At 44.8% G+C, this 22,864-nt stretch overlaps 1 protein-coding gene across 3 annotated transcripts; it reads right to left on the reverse strand.

The window, feature by feature from the left end:
* Positions 1 to 1,627: 1,627 nt before the first annotated feature.
* Positions 1,628 to 22,626, reverse strand: EARS2 (glutamyl-tRNA synthetase 2, mitochondrial). 3 transcript variants are annotated; one of them, XM_045848787.1, is made up of 10 exons: positions 22,466 to 22,626; positions 19,763 to 19,918; positions 16,154 to 16,343; positions 14,179 to 14,651; positions 12,921 to 13,029; positions 9,499 to 9,652; positions 9,257 to 9,387; positions 2,883 to 3,018; positions 2,386 to 2,454; positions 1,628 to 1,991 (listed from the first exon to the last, which is right to left on the reverse strand). In XM_045848787.1, the coding sequence occupies exons 1-10, from the start codon at positions 22,602 to 22,604 to the stop codon at positions 1,935 to 1,937; spliced, it is 1,614 nt and encodes a 537-aa protein (XP_045704743.1). In that variant the 5' UTR covers positions 22,605 to 22,626; the 3' UTR covers positions 1,628 to 1,934. The 3 variants fall into 3 exon arrangements, with proteins under 3 accessions (XP_045704743.1, XP_045704746.1, XP_045704745.1); XM_045848790.1 differs by having other exon boundaries at positions 2,347 to 2,454; XM_045848789.1 differs by lacking the exons at positions 1,628 to 1,991; positions 2,386 to 2,454 and having other exon boundaries at positions 2,745 to 3,018.
* Between the last annotated feature and the right edge of the window lie 238 nt (positions 22,627 to 22,864).

Raw genomic sequence — 22,864 nt, forward strand, 5'->3', positions numbered from 1 at the left:
GTTATTCTGCCTCTAAATTGTTGTTGTTCCAATCTTGGTTGTGCGTGGAGGTATGGTGCGTCCACCTATGCCTCCATCTTGCCAGAAGTCCAATATGCTGCTTTTTACATAATTCACTCTGAGAAAGTGGAGCACTTTATCATCTCAGCATCTTCATCACTTGCAGTGTTATAATATTCACATTCCCGCACCATGAGCCACAGTATGAGAAAGTTTCTTGTAACAATCCTTCTCATGGGTTTGTGAAGATTAAATGAGATAATGGAGTATTAACCAGCAAATTCTGAAACCCAAATGTGGCTGCACCTCAGGTTAAGTGTGCAAAAAATCACTAGCTTTATTGCGTCTTCTGAAAAAAAATCACTGTTTTCCTTGGGAACAACTTTTCTTCATTGGATGTCATGCTGAAGGAACCATCTATTCCTGGCTAAGGAACAGTAACATGACCTCAATTAGCCCAAGAAGACACACTCTTCCTAGAATCAGAATCTGGAGCTGTATCCAAAACTGAAGGGGAAAATATAAACAGAGAAACAAATAAAGCACATATGGAGTTCCAGTGTCTCCACTGAAGACTGGCTGTTAGTTCCTGCTGCCTGCACACTCAAAGCTCCCCAGGTCCTGTCTTTTCCAGACCTGGGTCTTTGGCTTTCCCACAGACTCCGTGATTCTCCCACAAACTTAAAACTCTCATAAACTTAAATTAGGCATAGTTGGTTTCCTTTGTTTTCAAAGAACTTCATCTGATACACTTTTCAAGAAAAGACTAGGTCTCTGCGAAGCTCAACAAATTCTTTACTCCTCTTTCCCTTCTTCCCTGGACAAGAAGAGGGTGTGAGCTACTGGCTGCTGGATACAAATTATCCTAAAACCTAGTGTCTTTAAACAATAAACACTGATTATCCCATAATTTGTGGGTGTTTGAAATTCAGGAGCAGCTTTGCTTAGTGGTCTGGCTCAGGCTCTTTCATGAAGGTTGCAGTCAAGATATTAGCCAGGTCATCTGAAGACTCAGCTGGGGCTGGAAGACCGACTTCCAAGATGGCATACTAACCTGGCTGTTGGCAGGAGGCCTCAGCTTCTTATTACATGCACCTCTACATAGGGCTGCTTGAACGTCTTCGTGTGGAAGTGGCTTCCCACAGAGTAAGGGATCCAAGAGAACAAGATGGAAGCCATGATGCATCTCAGCTCAACCTTATTCAGTGTGAACACCAAGAGGTAGCAATGACTCAGAGCTATCTCAGAGACTAGCTGCCAAACAGCAGACACTTAGAAGCCCTGTAGGGGGTCTCTGTAGCCAGCCACTGTCCTCCTTTTACTTAAGTTATTTCTCTTCACCCCAAGAACATCTCATTTCAGAGACTCACAGACAGTGGCATAACAAGTAATGGGTGTAAGAAGGCAGTAAATATAGGTGAAAGATACAGAATAGTCAGGGTGAAGGTGTCCATTCCAAGGACTAGGTCTGAAGAACTGCAAAAGGACAGAGGACCTCTAGGGAAGGGAAACAGGCTGCCCCAAGTCCAGGACAAAAAACTAGTATATGATGTAAGTGCTCCTCCCACCTAACAGATTAGTAACTTCTCTTTGGAGGCCCAAAAAAGTCTGACATCTAGATCATCTCTGCTTGTCAACCATCCTTTATTGCTCAAAGTCCAAAATGGGCTTGCGTATTGAGTCCAGGTTGTTGCCAAGCTGTCATAAGCTGAACTGTGTCGTCTCTGGTTGTACGTTAAAGCCCTAACCCCCAGGACCACAGAATGTGACTGTATTTGCAGCTGGGTCTTTAAAGATGTGATGAAGGTAAAACTGGGCAATTAGGGTGAGTGCTAATCCCATCTGACTAGTGTCCTTATAAGAGGACTTTTGGATAGAAAGAGATACTAAGGGCACACTCAGAGAGATAACCATGTAAGGCAGCAAGGCAGTCATCAGCAAGCCAAGGAGAGAGGAAACCTGCCAACACCTTGTTCTTCAAATTGCAGCCTCTAGAATGGTGAGAAAAAATTTTTCTGTTAAGTCCTCCAAGTCTATGGCATTTTGTTACAGCAGCCTGGGCAGCCTAAACATGAACCCTCTGGACTGTTCTATGAACTAGCTTGTAACCTCTGCCATATAATGTGGTATCAGAACCAGACATGAGGTCTTCTTCTCCATACTCAGGGAGTTGAGAAGGATCTGGGCTTCCTTAGCCGAATGGTGAGGACAGAGCTGCCTGGAGTTGTGAGTGAGCTTGTGTGCACCCAGAGACTCTGTTTCTACTTTTGGTTCTGATGGACCCCGAGGCCTCCCGCTCCTCTGCTCCAAAGGCAGTTTCCAAACACAACAGGTTCCTAGGGCTACCTCCAGTCTCCAGTACATCTCCTGTCAGTTGGAAAGCACCTTCTGTATTCGTTCCTGTACTTCCTTTGGTCCCAAAGACACCATCATCTCAGCTACAGGCGGTCCTTGCTAAGAAAAAAAAAAATCAGAAAACATTTCCTATGATCTTAAGCTGCCTAAGGAACTAATGCCCCCAGGCCAACCCCAAGGGAAAGAATTTGCATTTCACTGTCTTTCATTTTCCAGGCTGAGGCTGCATCTCAGGAGCCTGTTCTTTTGTGCTGATATGTCTGTTACCTCTCATCAACTGCCAGCTCCATGAAGCATGCAAGAAGGGTGTGTGTGTGTTTTATTCACTACTGTATCCTCTGTATCTAATATGGTGCTTTCACACAGTGGGTACTCAACACATATTGTCTCCTAAAATGACTGAGTGAGGGTAGTACTCATGTTTTATTCATCTTTGTATGAAAGATAAGTTCAGTGCTACTGGTGAATGATAGCTGAATGGATAAATGAGAGCTCCATGAACAGTCCAACCCATCTGCCCGCCTCACCGGCTGTCCACTGAGGGCCACTCGGAGGAGTTTCATCACATCACTGTGTTTGGTGCCAGCCAGACCTTCTGATAGCTTCTTCAGTTCTGCATTCAGTATCTCCTGAGTTAAGCTCATATCAGGTCCTTCTAAAAGCCTAGAAGAGGGTCAGTCTATGAGAGGCCTGCAGGAGCCAATGGCAAGTGGGTGGGAGGGAGAACTTTGGAAGACTATGGATCAGCTATAATATAAAGAGCACGGTAAATATTCAGGCCTGCCTGAGGGAAAGGGGAGGGAGGGAATATCTACTACTCCTATCCCCATGCAAGTTGGGGAAAGAAGAAACAACTAGGGAACCACATATACAGAGAATCTAGGCATATGTGGGCATAACATATAGAAATTAAGAGCATACCAAAATAAGAGGATTTACTAACTGCTACCTCTGTACAAGTAATTTCTATGCTTCAGTTTTCTCACCTGTGATGTAGGGATGACAACCGCATCTGCACCTCACAGGACTATGGTGTGGCTAAATTAAAACATGTAAAGAACTAAGCACACTGCCTGAATAGGTAGTAAGTACCCAAAAGCACTGGATCTTATACTTTAGTAAAAAGTTAGCTAATATTTATTACACCCAAGAGCTGAGAGACATTGCAAGAGGATCTGAAAAAAATTCAGGAATAGGTTAGATGTAGGATGGAAGGATGAAGCCCTCTGGGAAATGATCTGAAACACAGCTTAAACACTGGGGAAGAGGCGGAGATATAACATGGAGATATATATATTTTGGAAATATAACATGGAGAGCAGAAAGGAAGCAATCAAGAGACTGCAGCCCCAGTAAGAGCCCTGCCACCAACTTGCTACAACCATCCTTTGTCCACAGATTGAAGAACTTACGGATTGCAGCTCCATTGGGCCAGCAAATTGCCCTTTTCTGGCAGTCCAGCTGAGATCTTCTCCCAAAATCATGTTTGATTTCAAGAGGAATTCTCTATTCAGTTAGAACTGGACTTGCAAAAACTTCACCCCAGCCCTGATTTGGAATTAGAGCAAGAGACCGACACATGGTGGGAGGGAGTCTATCCCTCCCTGAACAGGGGCCGAGGCAGATGGTCCATGATGCCCACTCTGACAAAGCCTATTCACAACAGCATCTGGACAGCTCTACTCCAGAGGTTGGTTCAGTGCATAGTGCTGCTGGCTCTGGGTACCGGGTTTATAAGAGACTTGAGCAAACAGCCTTTCAGCACAGACAGATCTCCTTGTTAATTCTAGGGCTTGAGCAACTGAGTTCCAATTTGAGAGCAAAGTAATCATTCTTATTGCATCATTAACTGGGTCACATGATTGCTGTTATTTATGAAATGAAAGAGATAAAATAATTGAAAATATAAAACGTAATGTGGGAAAAAAATAGGCACTCTCCTTAATGTCATTGTGGGGAAACAACCTGCCAAGGAGCAGATGAAAGTGATAGGCCCCAGGTGGCCAACAATGGCTGCTCAGAACTAAGATCTGGCCTGGAGCTTGGCATGGGCACAGAAGGGATTTTGAGAGATCTGGCAGCTTCTGATCATTTATGTATCAGCTTTCCTGCCTTGAGTGGTAGCACCAGAGTGCCTCTAAATATAATTCCCATAGCAGGATAGCGAGTTAAGACTAATTCCAGTGAATTACAACTAACAGCCACTATAGTGGAATGTCCAAAATTAAGGGAGTATTATTACTAATGATAACAGTTCTTGGGAATTTATCTTGGTGCTGTACTTGCAAACATGCTTAATAATGTCTATTCAAGGTTACTCATCACAGCATTGTTTATAACAGCAAAATCTGGAAGCAATCTAAATGTTCATCAGTAGGAGGGGTGTTAAATAAATGGTGGTAAAGTGGTATAATAATGGGATAGGTGTTGCTGTAAAAAAGAGTGAGAATGCTCTCTAAGCACTGGAGAGATCAAAATATACATACATATTAAGTGAAAAAAAAAAGATACAGAATGGTGTTATTGTATTGTGCCTTTTGTGTTAAAAAATGGGGAAAATAAAAAGTATTATTTAGATATAGTTAAGAAGAGTAGGCTCAGGCCAGCTTGCTCAGTTGCTTAGAGCATCATCTTGTTACGCCAAGACTGTGGGTTCGGTCCCATCAGGGTGCATACAAGACTGAACCAATGAATGCATAAAGTGGAACAATAATACAATGTTTCTCTTTCTCTCTCCCTTCCTCTCTCTAAAACCAAAAAAAAAAAAAAAAGAATGGTAGTAACATACAGAGGGTTCTGGAACTGGGCAAATGGGGACAAGGATTAAAAACAGGACTCCCAATATATACCACATCATTTCTAGGTTTTAAACCCAGGCTTAAGAGGTCTGAGTGTATTAATAATCAAAATATTAAATTTCAAATTTAAAAAATTTTAAGAATAGAGTTGTGTATACCTATCCTTGAATACAGACAATTCACAAATGAAATTGCTAAGTATGGCTGCCTTTCTGTTGGGGGTTGAAGTAGGAGGGAAGATATTTTTTGCTATAAACCCTCTTGTACCACTTGTATTTCTTGCCACTTACGTATTTTTTTTTACAAAATATTTTATTCATTTATTTTTAGAAAAAGGGGAAGGGAGGGAGAAAAAGAGGAAGATGAATATTGATTGGTTGCCTCTTACATACCCTCAGTTGGGGACCTGGCCTGTAACCCAGGCATGTGTTCCAACCAGGAATTGAACCAGTGACTTTTTGGTTTGCAGGAGGATGCCCAACCCACTAAGCCACACCAGTAAGGGTGTACATATATTCTTTTCACTTCAAATTGTATAAAAATAGATTGAAGGTTCCTATGATTCAGGTACTGTCCAAGTACTTTACACCAAAGAGAAGCAAGAGCAAATTTCATTAGATACGTGGTCTCAACACAGACTGCCTGGGTTTGAATCCCTCATCCCCTAACTTACTAACTGTATCATTTTCCTCCCTTCCTTCTTTCCCTCCATCCCTCCCTTCTCCCCTCCCTCTCTTTCTAAATCAATTTTAGAGAGGGGGGAAAGGAGACAAAAAGAAAGAGAGAGAGAGAGAGAGAGAAACATCAATTTCTTTTTCTGTTTATTTATGCATTCATTGGTTGACTCTTCTATGTGCCCTGACCGGACATGGAATCTTCAACCTTGGGTGTATTAGGACGACACTCTAACCAACTGAGCTACCTGGCCATGGCCTGGCTGTATCATTTTAGACAAGTTACTTTTCTCACATTTTTAAAAAAGTTTTACTTATTTATTTTTAGACAGAGGGGAAGGGAGGGAGAAAACGAGGGAGAGAAACATCAATGTGTGGTTGCCTCTCATGCTCCCCCACTGGGAACCTGGCCCACAACCTAGGCATGTGCCCCAACTGGGAATCGAACTGGCAACCCTTTGGTACGCAGGCTGTTGCTCAATCAACTGAACAAACCAGCCAGGGCTCACTTTTGTATGTAGTAACAAAATTTTTAGTTCAGTACATGGGTGCCAAGTAAAAAAGTAGTAATGTACTTTTTTTTTTTACTGTAGTAAAAAAACTACATTTTCTGCACTTCCAGCCAAGATGGAAGCATAAGTTGATACATTTTGCCTCCTCACCCAAGCAAAAAAAAGGACAACAAACTTAAAAACAAAAAAATAACCAGAACTGCCAGAAAATTGAACTGTATGGAAGTCCAACAACCAAGGAGTTAAAGAAGAAACACTCATTCAGACCAGTAGGAGAGGTAGAGATGGGCAGAGAGGACAAGTGGCAAGGTGGTGGCTGGAGAACAGGACAGGGGAGGTGCCTGGAGGACTAGGTGGTCCTACATTTGCATGTGGATAAACCAGGAGGAACAACTGGGGAGTAAGACAGACCATGAAACCCAGGATTCCAGCACAAGAAAAGAAAGCCTAAAAACCTCTGGCTGTAAAATCTTCTGGGGTTGGAGCAGCAGAAGAAACTCCCAGCCTCACAGGAGAGTTCGTTCTAGAGACCCACAAGGTCCTAGAACCTATACAATCCCATCCACCTGAGAATCAGAACCAGAAGGGCCAAGTTTGATTGTGATAGTAGGGGAAGCAACTGAAAGCCTATTAGCGGCAGGCAACTGGCATTATTCCCTCTTGACCCCTCCCCCACATACAGCACCACAACTAAGCAACCAGGGTTGTCCTACTCTGGTGAATACTTAAGGTTCCGCTCCTTACAACATAACTGGTGCATGAAGACAAAGAAATATGGTCCAAATGAAAGAATAGATCAAAACTCCAAAAACAGAACTAAGTGATGAAGAGACAGCCAACCTATTAGATGCACAGTTCAAAACACTGGTAACCAGGATGCTCACAGGTTAAGGATGGCCATAAAATAGAGGAAAAAGTGAAGGCTATGCAAAGTGAAATAAAGAAAAATACACAGGGAACCAACAGTGAAGGGAAGGAAACTGGGACTCAAATCAATGGAGTGGACCAGAAGGAAGAAAGAAACAACCAAACAGAAAAGAAGGAAGAAACAAGAATTCGAAAAAATGAGGAGAGACTTAGGAACCTCCAGGACATCTTTAAATGTTCCAACATTCAAATTATAGGGGTGTCAGAAGGAGAAGAGGAAGAGAGCAACAAGTGGAAAAGTTATTGGAACAAATAATGAAGGAGAACTTCCCCAATCTGGCAAGGGAAATAGACTTCCAGGAAGTCCAGGAAGCTCAGAGTCCCAAAGAAGTTGGACCCAAGGAGGAACACACCAAGGCACATCATAATTACATTACCCAAGATTAAAGATAAGGAGAGAATCTTAAAAGCAGCAATAGAAAAGGAGACAGTAACCTACAAAGGAGTTCCCATAAGACTATAAGCTGATTTCTCAAATGAAACCCTACAGGCAAGAAGGGGCATGAAAGAAGTATTCCACGTCATGAAAGGCAAGGATCTACACCTAAGATTATTACTCTATCCAGCAAAGCTTTCATTTAGAATACAAGGGCAGATAAAGTGCTTCTCAGATAAGGTCAAGTTAAAGGAGTTCATCATCACCAAGCCCTTATTATATGAAATGTTAAAGGGATTTATCTAAGAAAAAAAACATAAAAAATATGAACAGTAAAATGACATCAAATTCACAAGTAACAACTGAACCTAAAAACAAACAAACAAACAAACAAACAAACAAAACAAACAACTAGAACAGGAACAGAATCACAGAAATGGAATCACATGGAGAGTTATCAGAAGGCAGGTGGAGGGGGAGAATGGGGGAAAAGGTACGGGTAATAAGAAACTTCACTGGTAGGCAGAAAATAGACAGGGGGAGGTTAAGAATAGTATAGGAAATGGAGAAGACAGAGAACTTATATGTACGACCCATGGACATGAATTAAGGGTAGGGAATGCTGGGGGGGGTGGGGGTGCAGGACAGAGGGGAATAAAAAGGAGAAAAAAATGGGACAACTGTAATAGCATAATCAAGACAATATACTTAAAAAAAAAAGTGCATTTCCCAGACTCTCTTGTGGCCTGCTGTGGCCATAAGATAGATAGCTAGTGAGATACAGATGGAAATGAATGTGTAGCTTTTAAGCCAGTTCACAAGGAGGGGGAATGTCCTATCTGCCTCCTCTTTTCCTCCGTCCTCTTCTGGCTGAATAATGGATGGTTCATGAGCCACTGTGGATCACTTAGACAAGAGTGAAATCTAGGGATGGCATGACCCTGGAGACATGGAAGAAAGCCATTCACCCCAGGACTGTTAGGTAAAGGGAAATACACTCATTAGTTGGGAGAGAATCACATTCTCCATCTACCTTGTCCAGAGCCTCTACAGAAACAGTAGCCAGTGTGGAGGAGTGTGGACAGGGAGTCAAAGGGATAAACAGAGAAATTGGGACTTGGGGATATATTTTTGGGCCCTGTGATAAACCTCAAGTCAGCCCTTGTTCTGACCACTGCAATTACACAAACCAGTCATTCCTCTCCATGGTTGTTTTCCACCCTTGTTATTGCAAGTGTTCTGGTACTGTTATAGTAAGAACTAGTATCATCTCCACCTTTCAGATGAGATAACAAGCTGAAAGAGGTGCAGTAACTTGGCCAAAGTGAAGTCATCTAGGCAGATGAACTAACTGGATGAGTAAAAGGTGAGCCAGGATGGAACCCAGGTGGGTATAACACCAGAGTCTGAATGCATCACCTCTTTCAGGGAGAGCCTGGGCTTCTCTAGGCTCCCCTCCTACCAAAAGAGTCAGTGAATGATTAGCTCACCAAGAACCTCTCACTAGCCATGAGTTATGCTGCAGGCCTAACTGCAAGCCCTGGGGTAAAGGAGACCCTGGGAGAAGAGAGGGTAAGAGGATGCAGAACCTTGAGCTTGGCTTGGGGGACTCACCCTAGCACATGCTTGGCAATCACATCCACCTTCTCTGAGATGGCATATAGCTGTGCTCGCCTCACAGCAGGGCGTGTCCACAAGTAGGAGTGTGTTGGGGAGACCAGGTCCTGCAAACGGCAGATGTGACCCTGGAGGAACAGGCAGACCTTCAATGCACTGTGGACAGGGCTGACATGCTGGAAGGGTAATAATGGGGGTACTGCCACTCCCTCAGTCACCCAGAGCTCCCAACCCTACACCTGTCTCAGTAGGATGATCCTTTCTACATAGGCTGTGTCCAGGACAGTCCTGTCTGGCAGCTGGCTCCCAAATGTCTCTTCCACAAGAACCTGCAGCTTTCCCACCAGCTGGCGCCTCTGGGTCTCACTGCTCACCAGCCGACGAAGGTGCAGCCTGTGGGGGAAGCCAAAGGAATTCCCTTTACACTTAAAGGGATCTGGTTAAGGTTTTAAACAGGTAGCTTTAAAAAGCAACCTAGAGCCCGGGCTGGTGTGACTCAGTGGATTGAGCACAAGCCTGTGAACTGAGGGGTCACCAGTTGGATTTTCAGTCAGGGCACATACCTGAGTTGTGGGCCAGATACCCAGCTGGGGATGTACGAATAGCAACTGAAGGATGTTTCTCTCCATCTCTTTCTCCCTCCCTTCACCTCTCTCTAATAGTAGATAAATAAAATCTTTAAAAAGCAACCTAGACCCCTGGCTGGTGTGGCTCAGTGGATTGAGTATTGGCCTGTGAACCAAAAGGTTGTAGGTTTGATTTCCAGTCAAGGCACAGGCCTGGGTTGTGAGCCAAGTACCCAGTTAAGGGTGTGCAAGAGGTAACTGCACACATTGATGTTTCTCTCCCTCTCTTTCTCCCTTCCTCCCTCCTCAATCTCTAATAAATAAATAAATAAATAGGCAAGCAACCTAGAAATATGCTGCTTTAGTGCTTTTAAAATGGTAGCTAACATTTTAACTAGAAAGATATCACACAAAAATAAGAGACTTCTGACTTTTTTCAAAAAAAGACTTTTTTCATTTATTTATTTTTAGAGAGAGGAGGGAGAGAGAGAAACATTATCAGTTACCTCTCTTATGCCCCCACCTAGGGATCTGGCCTGAAGCCCAGGCATGTGCCCTGACCAAGAATCAAACTGGTGACCTTTCAGTCACCAGTTCAGATTTTTTTGTTAGTTCGTAGGGTAATGCTCAATCTACTAAGCTACACCAGCCAGGCCTCTGACTTCTCTTGTTGGGGTATCAGATCTGGCCACAAAGGGTCCTCATTCCCCATGCTTCAGGTGGCTTGAGCAGAGTAGAAGCTGCCTAGTTTAGACTAACAGAGCTTTCTGGTTTGCAACCCCTCTGTCCCCACCCGACCCTCTTGTCTTTCTCCTGGTCCATTGCCATCCCCTGGGCCACCTGCCTGATCTCTACAGGCACCCACTTACAAAGCAGAATCAGCAGTGTCTCCTTTCTCTTATAGCTTGAAGTATGGGCTCTGGCACAAATGAGCAAAGGACAAAAAAATGGATTTCTAGGATTAAGAGCAATGGGACAGTCATGGGGCAGAGTTGTTTGAATTCAGAGCTCCCAGTTTAAAAGTTCAGATTTTTTTGTTAGTTGAAATTCCCTCACCCTTACTCTTGCTGGATAGATCAGTTGGTTAGAGTGACCTCCCAAAACATCAAGATGGTGTGTTCAATCTCTAGTCAGGGAATATACAAGAATCAACCAATGAATTCATCAGTAAGTGGAACAAAAAAATCAATGTTTTCCCTTTCTCTAAAAATCAATCAACAAATTTAAAAAATGAAAAAATTTTTCTCTCTCTTCTAGACTTGTCTTGTTTCTTCTTTCTAAGGCAGCAAAGCCTCTCAGACTCCAACCCTCCAGCCAGGCCCTGTCAGTCCTTGGTCCTCTAGGCTGCCCTTGCCCTGTCCCTAGCAGGAGTAGAGGGGCTTGAGAGAAAAAGAGCGTGAGTGGTGCCACATAGGGACTCTTGTGGGTAGAGGAAAGGCAGGCAGCCAGGGGTTGGTCAACATCTCATGGGCTCTGTAATTGAACAGGCTTGTGAGTGAGGCCAGCCCCACCAGGTGTTCACAGCAACTGACACGACCATATGGAGCCTCAGGATGGTCACCTGTAATGTGGGAACAACAGCAGGCCTCCTTCAGAGATCACTGTGCAGATTAAATGAGGGACTATCAGTAAAGCACTGAGCACAAGGCCTGCCTTGCTACCACAACTGGGGCTGGAGGCAGGCAGGGATCTGAACAGAGGACCCAGCATGTCAGGGAGGGTAAGAGCTCCTGGGAGGCTATCTGGAACACAGGGTAACCAAACACATAATAATGGTTTTTTTTTTTAACAATTTAAAAAATCACATGAAGTTGGTACTGAGACTATTTTTAGGATGTCCCTAGTAGCTAGAGAAGACAGTAGAAGGAAAGGAATCGAAGACCTGGTACCCCTGTTTGAGATAACACAGGTAGGTTCCAGGGCCTGGGACACACTAAGTGCTGGATGACTTAATCACTATTACTATTTCCATCACAGCACTAGTGCTGCTGCTGCCATGACAACCACTACTGCTCTCTTTACTGTTAGGAACTTATCACAGCAGTGCCTTTGTTACTGGAACATCTAACATAAAAGCTTCAGCTGTGTTAAAACTGTGGGAATCCCAAAGCCACATCTCCTCCCTGAATCACCCTAAGCAAAAGCACACCTCTGTATGTGCTTCAGGGGTACTAGAGCAGGCTACAAAGAATCCCCCAGTCCTCACCCCATCTTCTCTTATGGAGAACACTGCATTCTCCATAAGAAAGGCAGAGTACAAGTAGCAGTCAGTGTATGTGTTGCATTTGTTTTTGAATGCCTCACCCAAGAGCTGCCCACCATTTACTTAGTGAACTTTGTCCAGTTAGGTAACTCTTCTATGTCTTGGTTTCCTTGTGTGTAAAATAGGGAAAAATCATACAACTGATCTCACAGGTTTGATTGCATAAGTAAATGAAGTAATAACTGCCATTCATGAGTTTCCTGGGCTCACACAAAGAGAGCACTGAGGAGAGCCTGTCCCCAAACCAGTGCTCAAGAGAAGGTATCAGGAGTCCCTGCAACCATGAATACAAATTTGTCTGCTGCTTTACCACCCAGGCCCTTAGAATGGGACATGTAAACAATGATGGGAACTATAATTGTGTTGGGAGGTTTCTGAGTGAAGGACCACTTGAAACATGAAATAGATGGCATGTTTATTGTTGGCAGAAAGTGCTTGTTCATTGCTGGCAGGTGGGAGTGGTTCTAACATGAAGATGTTCCCCACCAGGCTTTGGTGGTCAACAGAATCCATACAAGGGTATCCAATAATGATAATGATAAAATAATACCTACCGTTGACAGAGTACTTTCTGCGTGCCAGGCGCTATGCAAATACTTTGATGCAACATTTAACTGAACTCTTACAACTGCACAAAGTGGGTACTGTTATTAGACCCATTTTAGAGAAGAGGAAACCGAGTCCTGAAGAGGTCACACAGCATTAGACACCTGAGCCCACAGTCAAAATCAGGTGTATGTGACTCTGGAGCCCATAGGACCCTCTGCTGTAGGGAATCCATCATCAGCAAGAAAACCCTTTTCCACCAGGGGTTCTCTAGCCCCCCACTTACCTGTTGAATTCTGGGAGCTTCTCCAGGTCTAGCAGGGCTGAGTGGCAGGTGATCCGGGTCAGGTCAAACTGTGCTATCAGCTCTGGCAAGGTCCTGCCTGTCCGGTTCTCTGCAAGCAAAGGAAGTCCAGCTGCTCAACTCCCTCTCTCCCTCCAGTTTCAACTCCAAGGGAGCCTGAGTGAGCATGCTCTGGGCTCCCCATCCCATTTTCTTCAAAGGGATTCAACCTCTAGCTATTTTTACATCAAGGGCACAAATGAGCTTTCATTTGCAGAAAGGGTTCTATCACTAAGGAAAAAAGCAGTTTGGAAACAATCAGGCTTAATCCACCCTCACTGCCCTCAAAGACATGAGCTGCAGGAACAGCATGCCCACTGTCTAGCTCTACTGCAGCCTCTGATTCCATTGGTATGGTGGGGTCTGAGCACCAGAATGCTTTTTAAGCTTCCTGCATCATTCTAAAGTGCAGCCAGAGTTAAGAATGCTGTGTTGGGGGCTGCTTCTCAAAAGCAGCTGCTCTGTCCCATACAGCTAGTGGGTATCGTGGTCAGATGTCAGCCTACAGTGGGCCTCTGCCATGTCACTTACTAGTTGTGTGACATTGGCAAGTTACCTAACTGGGAGGCTCCTCTTGGAGCCTCCCAGTCCTCTTACAAACAGTGGAGATAATAAACATCTGACAAGGCTATTTGGAGGATTAAGTAAGAGCAGAATCAATAATAAGCAGACTATTACTCTCTCATTTTCAGAAATCTTCCCCTCAAAGAGGTCATCATATTTGGTGCTTCTCTAAGATTTGACTCTAAGTTTTGGTCCAAGAATAAGGGCTTAGTTTGGAATAAACTGGGGTCACAGTAATACCAGTAATACTATTAGAGTAGTAACATAACTGTAATAAACATATTATCTGCAACTATGTAGCAGATACTGTGCTGGGGTCTTACACTCATGAGCTCAGTGAATGCTAACTTACACCTAAGCGGCAGACACTTAGCCCCATTTTACAGATGAAGCAACCAGGATTCAGAGACCATAAACGCCTCGAGGGCAGGGATTATACCTGTCTTGTTCACGGTTGTAGCCCCAGTACTAACACAGTGTCTGGCTCAATAAATATTTGTGGAATGAAAGAATGAACTTGTGCAAGTTCACATAGGTGGTAGGTGGCACAGCCGGACTGAGGACCAGGTGGGCCTGGACCCATGCCCTAGATCCTCACTGCGATGGTCCCACTGTGACCTCTCAGGTGGGCAAGTACCTGCAAACCCTGAGCCACAGTTAGTGATGATGTCAAGTAAGGCATCTGGAAGGAAGCCGGCAGCAGCAAAACACTCCAGGAAAATGTCCCCTTGCCTCTTGGACAGTTTACTGCCATCCTTGTTGAGGAGCAGAGGCAGGTGGGCAAAGCGAGGCGGTGACCAGCCTAGGGCCTGGTAGAGAAGCAGGTGCTTGGAGGTTGAGACCAGCCACTCTGAGCCACGCAGCACATGGCTAATGCCCATGTGGTGGTCATCCACTACGCAGGCCAGGTGGTATGTGGGGAAGCCATCACTCTTCAGGATGACTGGATCCCCCTCCACACTGGCTACTTCATGCCGATTCCAGCCAAATATCAAGTCCTGGAAGGCCGGCGCCTCGTCCTCTAGGCGAAAGCGGATAGCAGGCTTGGGGTCCTTGGCCAACTTCTGGGCTACCTGCCCCTGGCTCAGGTTCCGGCACCGATTGTCATACCTGTTGGAAAGTAGAGCAGCATAGCTGCTAAGAGTACTGATGATGGGCATAAGCCCTAACTCCGTCTCTGATAACTGTATGACCTTCTGTCAGTAGACAAGTACAACATTGTTTATAACGAAAAATCAGCCCTGGCTGGTGTGGCTCAGTGGATTGAGTACTCGCTGTGAACCAAAGGGTCACCAGTTTGATTCCCAGTCAGGGTACATGCCTGGGTTGTGGGCCAGAGCCTGACTAGGGCTCACCACATGAGAGGCAACCAACTGATATATCTCTACCTCTCTTTCTCCTTTCCCTCCCTCTCTCTAAAAAATAGGTAAGATAAAATCTTTTAAAAAAAGAAAAATCAGTGCTGCAGTGAATGTTGTGACCTTGTCCAAACATCTGGGCCCTTCTGTAGACAGTTCATTGAAACTGGAACTTGAGTTATGATGCCACTCCTGACATGAGTTGAGTGCAGCTAGTGCAGGCTCATCAGGCAGCACCATGTCTTGAAGATTCCAATGAAACATTGCATGTTCCAACGAAACAAAATGATGCCTGTCAACATCATTTGCCACAGCTCTCTCTTTTTTATAATAAAAGATTAGAAATAATATGTGCATTAGTAAGGAACTTAAGTAAATAATGATATATCCACACAATAGAATACTATGCAAACATCAGAAAACCTGTGCACTGATACAGACTAATCCTTGAGACAAGAAGTTGCACAATAGACATATTTTGTGCTATCACTTGAAGAAAAGAGGAAGAGAAATGATATGCATGTATCAGTGTACATACTGAATGTCTCTGCAGGAGACATAAGCAAATTCTAACACCAGTTGTCCCTGGAGAGGAAATTAATTAAGTAGCCAGAGTCAGGGTTGGGAGAGAGCTTTGTATGCATTTTTCTGAACATGAGAAAATTTTATTTATGCAACATAACTAATAACTAAAATTACATGTTTCTGCCTGGGACCCAATGCAGTTGGCAGCTCTGACATGATCTCAGTGATCCCTCCCACCCTCCTGGTATTTCTGCTCTTGTGTCCTTCCCTTCCTCTGAGTGTTGGCTGGACCTGGTGACTTCTTCCTAATGAACAGAGCACAACCAAAGTGATGAGCTGGCACTTCCTTGATTAGGTTACAGAAATACTCTGGTTTCTGTCTCACTCTCTCACTTTCTCCCTGGCTCACTCTATGGAAAGCCAGCTGCCATGCTGTGAGCTGCCCTACGGAGAGGCCTGAGTGGCAAGGAGATATGTCCAAGCAACAGCCAGTGAGGCCCTGAGGTCTGCCAATAGCCTCATGGCAAATGGAAGCAGATTCTCTGTGAGCTGGGCCTTAAGATGACTGAGAGCTGTCCAGGATCCTGGCTGCAGCATTGAGAGAAACCTTGAGTCCTGCCCTACAGAAACCGTAAGAGAGTAAAAGTTTGGGGGTAACTTGTTATGTGGCCAACAGCTAACAAACACACTCAACTTTGGGGAGGCAGCATGACAGCTTGGGGCTCTCACCTGGGTGTCTGGCGGCTCCTCAGGGCCTCCTTCTTCAGCAGCTCCAGCCGCTGTGGTGAGCAAAAGCAGGGGTAAGCAGCCCCAGTCTTCAGCAGAGCTTCTACAGCCTGGGTGTACAGCTCAAGCCTCTGGGACTGCAGGTAGGGCCCAGTGGGGCCTCCCCGGCGTGGACTCTCGTCAGGGGGAATACCTGGAGCATGGAAAGAGAGTAATCACCAAATAATAACCATGAGATACACATGACATTGGTTCTCAGGCACTGCTCTAAAGGCTTGGCAAATGGAGGAAAGCTACTAATCCAGCAATATGTGAGCTCAGTTCTACCATGATTTCCCAACTACAGATGAAAAGCTAAAACACAAAGTGGTTTAGTATTTAAGGTCACACGAACTAGAGGAGGAGGAGTCCCGTAGAGGTGTGCTGGCTCCATGTCCTTGCTGCCAACTACATGTGCCCTCCATCCACCCTTTTCCTAGGGTGGGAAAACCCACCCAGGCCTGGAACAGTCAACTCAGGAGGAAGATGTGGTTCAGGGCACAGTCCAGAAGGTCTGGTTGGACTGCTGGCTCTGCCCCTGACTGGCTATGACAAGGGGTCCAGATGTGGAAGTACCAAAGTGCCAAGCTGTTTTTATATTTTGTGGTTCCCACCAAGGCTCAGAACAACACCAAGTAGATGCCATTATCATTCCCATTCATTAACAAGGACACTGAGGCAGAGAGACTTGGTTACATCACTTGGCCAAGGATAAGAGGCACAACTAGATTCAAACCTGGATGAGCTAGTCCCAGAGTCCATGCTCTTAACCACTCACTGTACTGTTTCTTTGTATTCTTTAGCCTTTGTAAGTCCCCGCTCCTTTCTCCAAAAAGTAGAGCTGACAGCCTACTATGCAGAGTGACTGAGAACTGAAACCATCGGTGCTCACAGAGCACTCAGCCCTATGGCATCCTTCTAACAGATGCAACATAAGCCCAAGAAAATATGGTCTACATATTAGTAGGCAAGTCTCCAACCCAAGGCCTAGGTTCCTCAGGTCACAAAGGACACATTAAACTATGAATATTTTCAGGAGAGAGCAGAGGGGACACAGAAGAGTTGAATGATGGTGTTTCTGCCCTTTAAATAGCTTTCAAATGAATTAGGAAGATAAGAACCCAGATAATCCTGCACATTCAACAACAACACAAACTCTGGAGGAGACTGTCCAGGTTTGAACTCACTGGCAAGTACGCAAACCTTGAGTGAGTTGCCTTTCAGAGACTCCATTTCCTCATTTGTAAACACAAACTTACCGTGAGTGTGGTCACAGTAAAGTGCTTAGTGCACTGCCTGGTACGTGCAAGGCACTCAGTCAGCTTTGGCCATAATTGTTGTTAGTATTATTTAGCTCCCTACCCCACTGGGCCTCCACTTCTTCATTTGTTAGAAAAGAGGGTTGGATTAGGTATATTTGGGGGTCCTTTCCTGATCTAACTGAATGGGTTCAGCACGTGGATGTCGTAGAGTTTAAGAGTAACTCCACTAGGGGAACTGAAAACATGTTCACAGCTCTGGCCAATAGCTCAGTTGGTTACAATGTTGTCTTGATACACCAAGGTTGAGGGTTCAATCCCCAGTCAGGGCACGTATGAGAGGAAACTAATGAGTGCACAACTAAGTGGAATAAAAAAAAAACAACAAACAAATTTTTTCCTCTCTCTAAAGTCAATGAAAAAACTTTTAAAAAAAGAAAACATGTTCACATAAAAACTAGTACATTAATGTTCACAGCAGTGAATCATAAGAGCCAAAAAGTAGAAAAAAGCTGAATGCCCATCCATGGACAAATGGATAGGTAGGCAAAAGGTGGTATTTCTATACAATGACTGTTACTTGGCCATAAAGAAGATGAAGTACTGACATATGCTACAACGCAGATGAACTTTACACTAAGTCAAAGCCAGTCATAAAAGGCCACGGATTGTAGAATTCCATTTACAATGTATGAAATGTCCAGAATAGGCAAACCACAGGGACAGAAGGTAGATTACTGGTTGCCAGGGGCTGAAGGGGGAGGCACAGGGAGTCACTGCTATTAGATACTGGGTTTCGTTTCAGAGCAATAGAGATGTTTTAGAATTAGAGAGTGGCAATGATTGTACAACATGGTGAGTATACTAAAATTCACTGAATTGTACACTTTGAAATGGTGAATTTCATGTTATGTGAATGACATGTTAGAAAAAAAAATGAATGACCCCTGAAGCAAGGAGCTCCAGCGATTAGCACTCTGGGTGCCTGGGAACCTGCCCTCTGCCTCACCACAATGCTGGGGCAGGGACTGCAGGCCTCATTCACACAGTCGTGCTGGACCAGGGGCTCCACGCAGCTGGCACTTGTTCATTGCCACCCTTTGTGCCCAGCAGAATGCCTACATGTAATCAGAGTTTTCACCTGGCTTACACAGCATAACAGCTCTGCCCATACCTCTCATTACTCTGCTCTATCACTGTGCTTGGGTCATACTGGCCTCCTGGCTGCTCTCCTAACACGCCCAGCACTTCGCTTCCATGGGGCCTTTGCATCTGCTGTTGCCTTTGCTTTGAGCACTCTTCCTCTAGGTAGCCACAGGGCTGGCCCCTCGCTTTGTGTAAGTCTCTGCTCTAGCATTACCTCCATAGCGAAGACCCAGTGTCTAAACAAGCATCCGCCCCGTGGGTTCCCAAACCTGCTACCCTTTTCTTCATAAAAAAAATAATTTGTTTACCCATCTTCCCCTATTTAATGAGCATAGGGTCTCTGTTGGTGCTGGAACACTACCTGGGTCACAGTAAGTGAATCTGGGTAAGGAATGCCTTTTTATTCAGCTAATCTTGACTGAGTAGCTACTATAATCCTTTATGATAGATGACAGAAATGAAATCAGTTTCTGCCCTTTAGGAACCCAGAGTCCAGTTAATAATTTATCTGAGATTAAAATACACATCTCAAAACAGCCTTAGTATTTTCTCTTAGAGAGCTTAACTAGTCATACCTGTTCCAGCAGACAGGCAACTGTTCACCCAAGGAACACAAATACACTTTTCCTTGTCCTCCCTGAGCTTAGCTGTGTTCAGGATTAAACTTCCCACGAGGAGATTGACTTCAGTTTCTCATTTGTAAAAGAACAAATGTGAGGCCAAACACATTTTGTTTGGTTCATACAATGTGGTATTTAAAAAAATCCCAAAAACCTGAGCTCAGATTTAACAGTGGGAGGCATTTATTAAAAACAATAACAAAACCCTGGAATTTCGGTTCCTCTTGGAAGTCAGAAGATTTGACAAGCTGAGCCAGCATTCCCACTTAGAAATAAGGGACTGGAATGTCTTCCAGCTTACCACAGGTCTAGCATCCTCCAGGTCCATCTTATACTTGGTCTATTTTCTACCTGCTCCCAAGGGGACTTGAGATTCTAGGATAAGAACAGGAATCTCAACAGGACCTTTTCTTTAGGCAGCTTTGGCATCTTTTTAGGTGGTACCTGCCACCCAGGCAGCACAAATGTCCCATCTCTCTAAGAACTCCTCATTCTCCATCCTGGTGTCTGTGGGAGGGCTACAAGGCTCCTTTCCCAGCCAGTCTCACCTGCCCATTCCAGCATGTCCTCAATGTTGTCTGCTGCCCCGGGCACAAGGCGGGACTGGTCTGTGTCCTCCAGCCGCAGGATAAAACTCCCTCCAAGCTTCTTGGCAAAGATATAGTTGTACAAGGCAGTGCGGAGGCCACCCAGGTGCAAAAAGCCTGGTAGAAAAAGAGAACAGTTAAGACAAGGTGGGTAACATGAGCTGACAAGCCTCAGTCCAGGGGCAAACAAGCTCTGCTTGTGACAGAATATCTCAATGAATATCAAAGGCCAAGAAACCACCAGCTCTGCCCCATTTCTCTAGCTTGCACCCAGATAGTCAGACTGCCACAGAAGAGGACATGGTGGTGACTCCTTTAGCCTCTTTCTGGAAGACCACCCAAGTTTTGGAGCATGTCCTTTTGTAAAAAGGCTCCAACTCCTTGAAAATGCATCCATTATTCTACTTTAAGATTTGCCTCAAGGTCAAGTTTCACCTAAAGCAGCAGAAGCTTATTCACTGAAACCATCATTACATGTGCATTTAAATTATGCAAATTCAATGATGTGCTTGAGGAAAAATTACAAATTAAAAATGCTGTAAAATGATATTTTCTATACATTCTCTATGCACTATCACGACTGTCCATATCATACATTTTGAACTTTGTCTACTTGAGATTTTCACCTCAAGTGTTGGCTTTAAACGCTAACCAAGGTAACATTTGATTCTGTGATTATTTCTTGTCACCTTAATTTAAACTCCTAAGATTTTACTTTCCCATCATTCCTGACTGAAAACTTAAAGTTAACAATTTTCCCAAGGCTGTTATTTCCTACCTTCTTTGGTTTAGCCCACAGCACTGTCTGCACAAGGAACTCATCTGCATCTCCAAGTACAGGAGGTGGAGCAAGACAGGTAAAGCTCCTCTAACGTCACACAGTCTCATCTTAACACCGATTACGTGTGTGACTTGCAGTTATTGCAAGTCCACCACAAAACCACTGGTCCCAAGATAGAAGACAGGGGTCCAGGTGTTGAAAGCAAGACCTCTTATGTGAAATAAACTTGGATTTGAATTCTGCATTCACCATTTACTAATTGCTACCCTTTGGGCGCTTTAACTTGTATGAGCTCTAACACCCTCATCTACTAGAGGGATTAAAAACAAAAAAACAGAGGCCTGGCTATTGCGGTTCAGCGCCTCTATGCCGATTAAGCGCCAGAGTGGGGACCAAAAGGTCACTGGTTTGATTCTCAGTCAGAGCACATGCCTGAGTTGTGGGGCACATCTCTAGTAGAGGGCACAGAAGAGGCAACCACACACTAATGTTTCTCTCCCTCTATTCCTGTCTAAAAATGAATAAATAAAATCTTAAAAAAAGAAACCTTCCTAATAGGGTTGCTGTGAGGCCTAAATGCTGAACAAAGTACAGCCTTCACTTAATTTTAGCTATTATAATGATCTAAATCATTTGGCAATTTTTTTATCTGTTTTAGTCAACAGCCTTTGCCCTATGGGCTTTTCCTGCAAATCAGCAAGGAAACATGAATTACAATGATTATAATAGAGGCTAGTGTTAAGTGTGTTGCTAAGTGCCCCAGCTGCATTACCTCAAACCCATGAAATGGGTAGTATTATTAGTCCTGTTTGACAGATGACAAAACTCAGAGGCTCTGGGAGGTGACATAATTAGCCCAAGTTACACAGCTAGGAACTGGCATAGCCAGAAGTTTGTACCCCATCTCAGGCTCTGGCACTCAAATTGGTGCTGGTCTGTGAACTGCTGCCAGTTTACACGTAAGCACCCAAACTGAAAGTACATGTGTAGAAATTTACAGCAATTTGACAGAATGCTCTACTTGTTTAATCTAACAAAAAGTAGGCTCATATTTTGTACGCTTTAAAGGTCTCATTTTTCTAGTAATCCATCTATAGGTTTTATAAAAGTATTGGTCCATAATTGATTGGCAATTAGAAACCAGTCCTTTCAACATGGATAGTTTGAGAAGCACACTCTACACTATGCCAAAAGATCCTGCCACTCTGTGCAACTGGGATCTTGCCACAAAGATATCGTTTATATATTGACCCTGAGGTCCAGGAGAGGCACACTCATTGTGGATAAGGCAAAAGTAGCCTCCTGAGAAAAATATTGGTAACTGGTGGGGAAGCCCTGACAAGATCTCCACTAGAGTAATCCCTTTGGCTTGCTAAACTCTAACACTAACCACAGGGTAATTTCCTTTGCTCGGCAGGTTCCTTCTAGAGGTTCGCATAGCTAGCTCCATGTCATTCGGGTCCCAGTTCAAATGTCATCTCCCCAGCAAGGTCTTCTTGAGCATCCTATCTAACCCCCAGTGTCCTATCCTGCTTCATTTTCCAAATGGCACACGTGACTGTCTACCGTTACAGAGTAGGGGCCTTACTTTTTCGATGGCCACAGTAACGCAGCGGAATAGTACCTGGCAGTTTGTACTACTACACATTTATTGAATACACGAAAAAGAGACCGAACGAGATGGTGAGGTCCAATAAACACAAAGAAATTCCTGGCCATGCGAAAAATTTCCGCTCGTGGACCTGTTACTGCCTTTGTAAAATGGAGTTGTGCTGCCCTTTCCCAGTCTGACTTCACCGGAACATCTAAGGGGCTGGCAACATCTAAGGGGCTGGCGCGAGACAGTGAGCCTCGGCCTGCAGCTTCACGCCCGCCACGGTTACCTGTGGGGCTGGGGGCGAACCGCACCCGCACTGCAGCCCCAGATTCAGAGCCTAGGCTGGCCTCACGCGGTCTCAAGGAGTGCCCCAAGACTCCCGGGGTCCTCCCCAGCTGCAAAAGCCTCCTCAAGAGCACCGCCATATGCAGTGGTTTCGCCCACGTGGCCTCCGTGAATCACTTCCGGGAACTCCTCCCAGCCAATGCGCTTCCTCCACAGGGGCCCCACCTCACCCCTTAAAGGCGCAGACCGCTTAGCCTTCGAACCCACAAACCCCGCACGGCTGAGGCCCATCTCGGCCTCTAGGGGGCGGAACCAATCGAGTGGGCGATTTTTCGGGTCCTCCCCTCTCCGCTGCGGAAAGCTGAAGCGTGGCAGGGGCCGGCCCGGGAAGCGGAGGAGG

The sequence above is a fragment of the Phyllostomus hastatus genome, unplaced genomic scaffold (genome assembly GCF_019186645.2).
Source record: "Phyllostomus hastatus isolate PE091 unplaced genomic scaffold, TTU_PhHast_1.1 phas_contig_64, whole genome shotgun sequence".
NCBI lineage: Eukaryota > Metazoa > Chordata > Mammalia > Chiroptera > Phyllostomidae > Phyllostomus > Phyllostomus hastatus.

Bases quoted from the DNA above. Each gene is read 5' to 3' on its own strand.
- EARS2 (XM_045848787.1), bottom strand. From the start codon at position 22,604: ATGGCGGTGCTCTTGAGGAGGCTTTTGCAGCTGGGGAGGACCCCGGGA. The intron at 14,652-16,153 runs GTGAGAGCCCCA...ACTTTCCAACAG, and splicing joins AGGAGCCGCCAGACACCCAG to GTATGACAATCGGTGCCGGA. The intron at 13,030-14,178 runs GTACTTGCCCAC...CTTTGCTTGCAG, and splicing joins CTGTGGCTCAGGGTTTGCAG to AGAACCGGACAGGCAGGACC.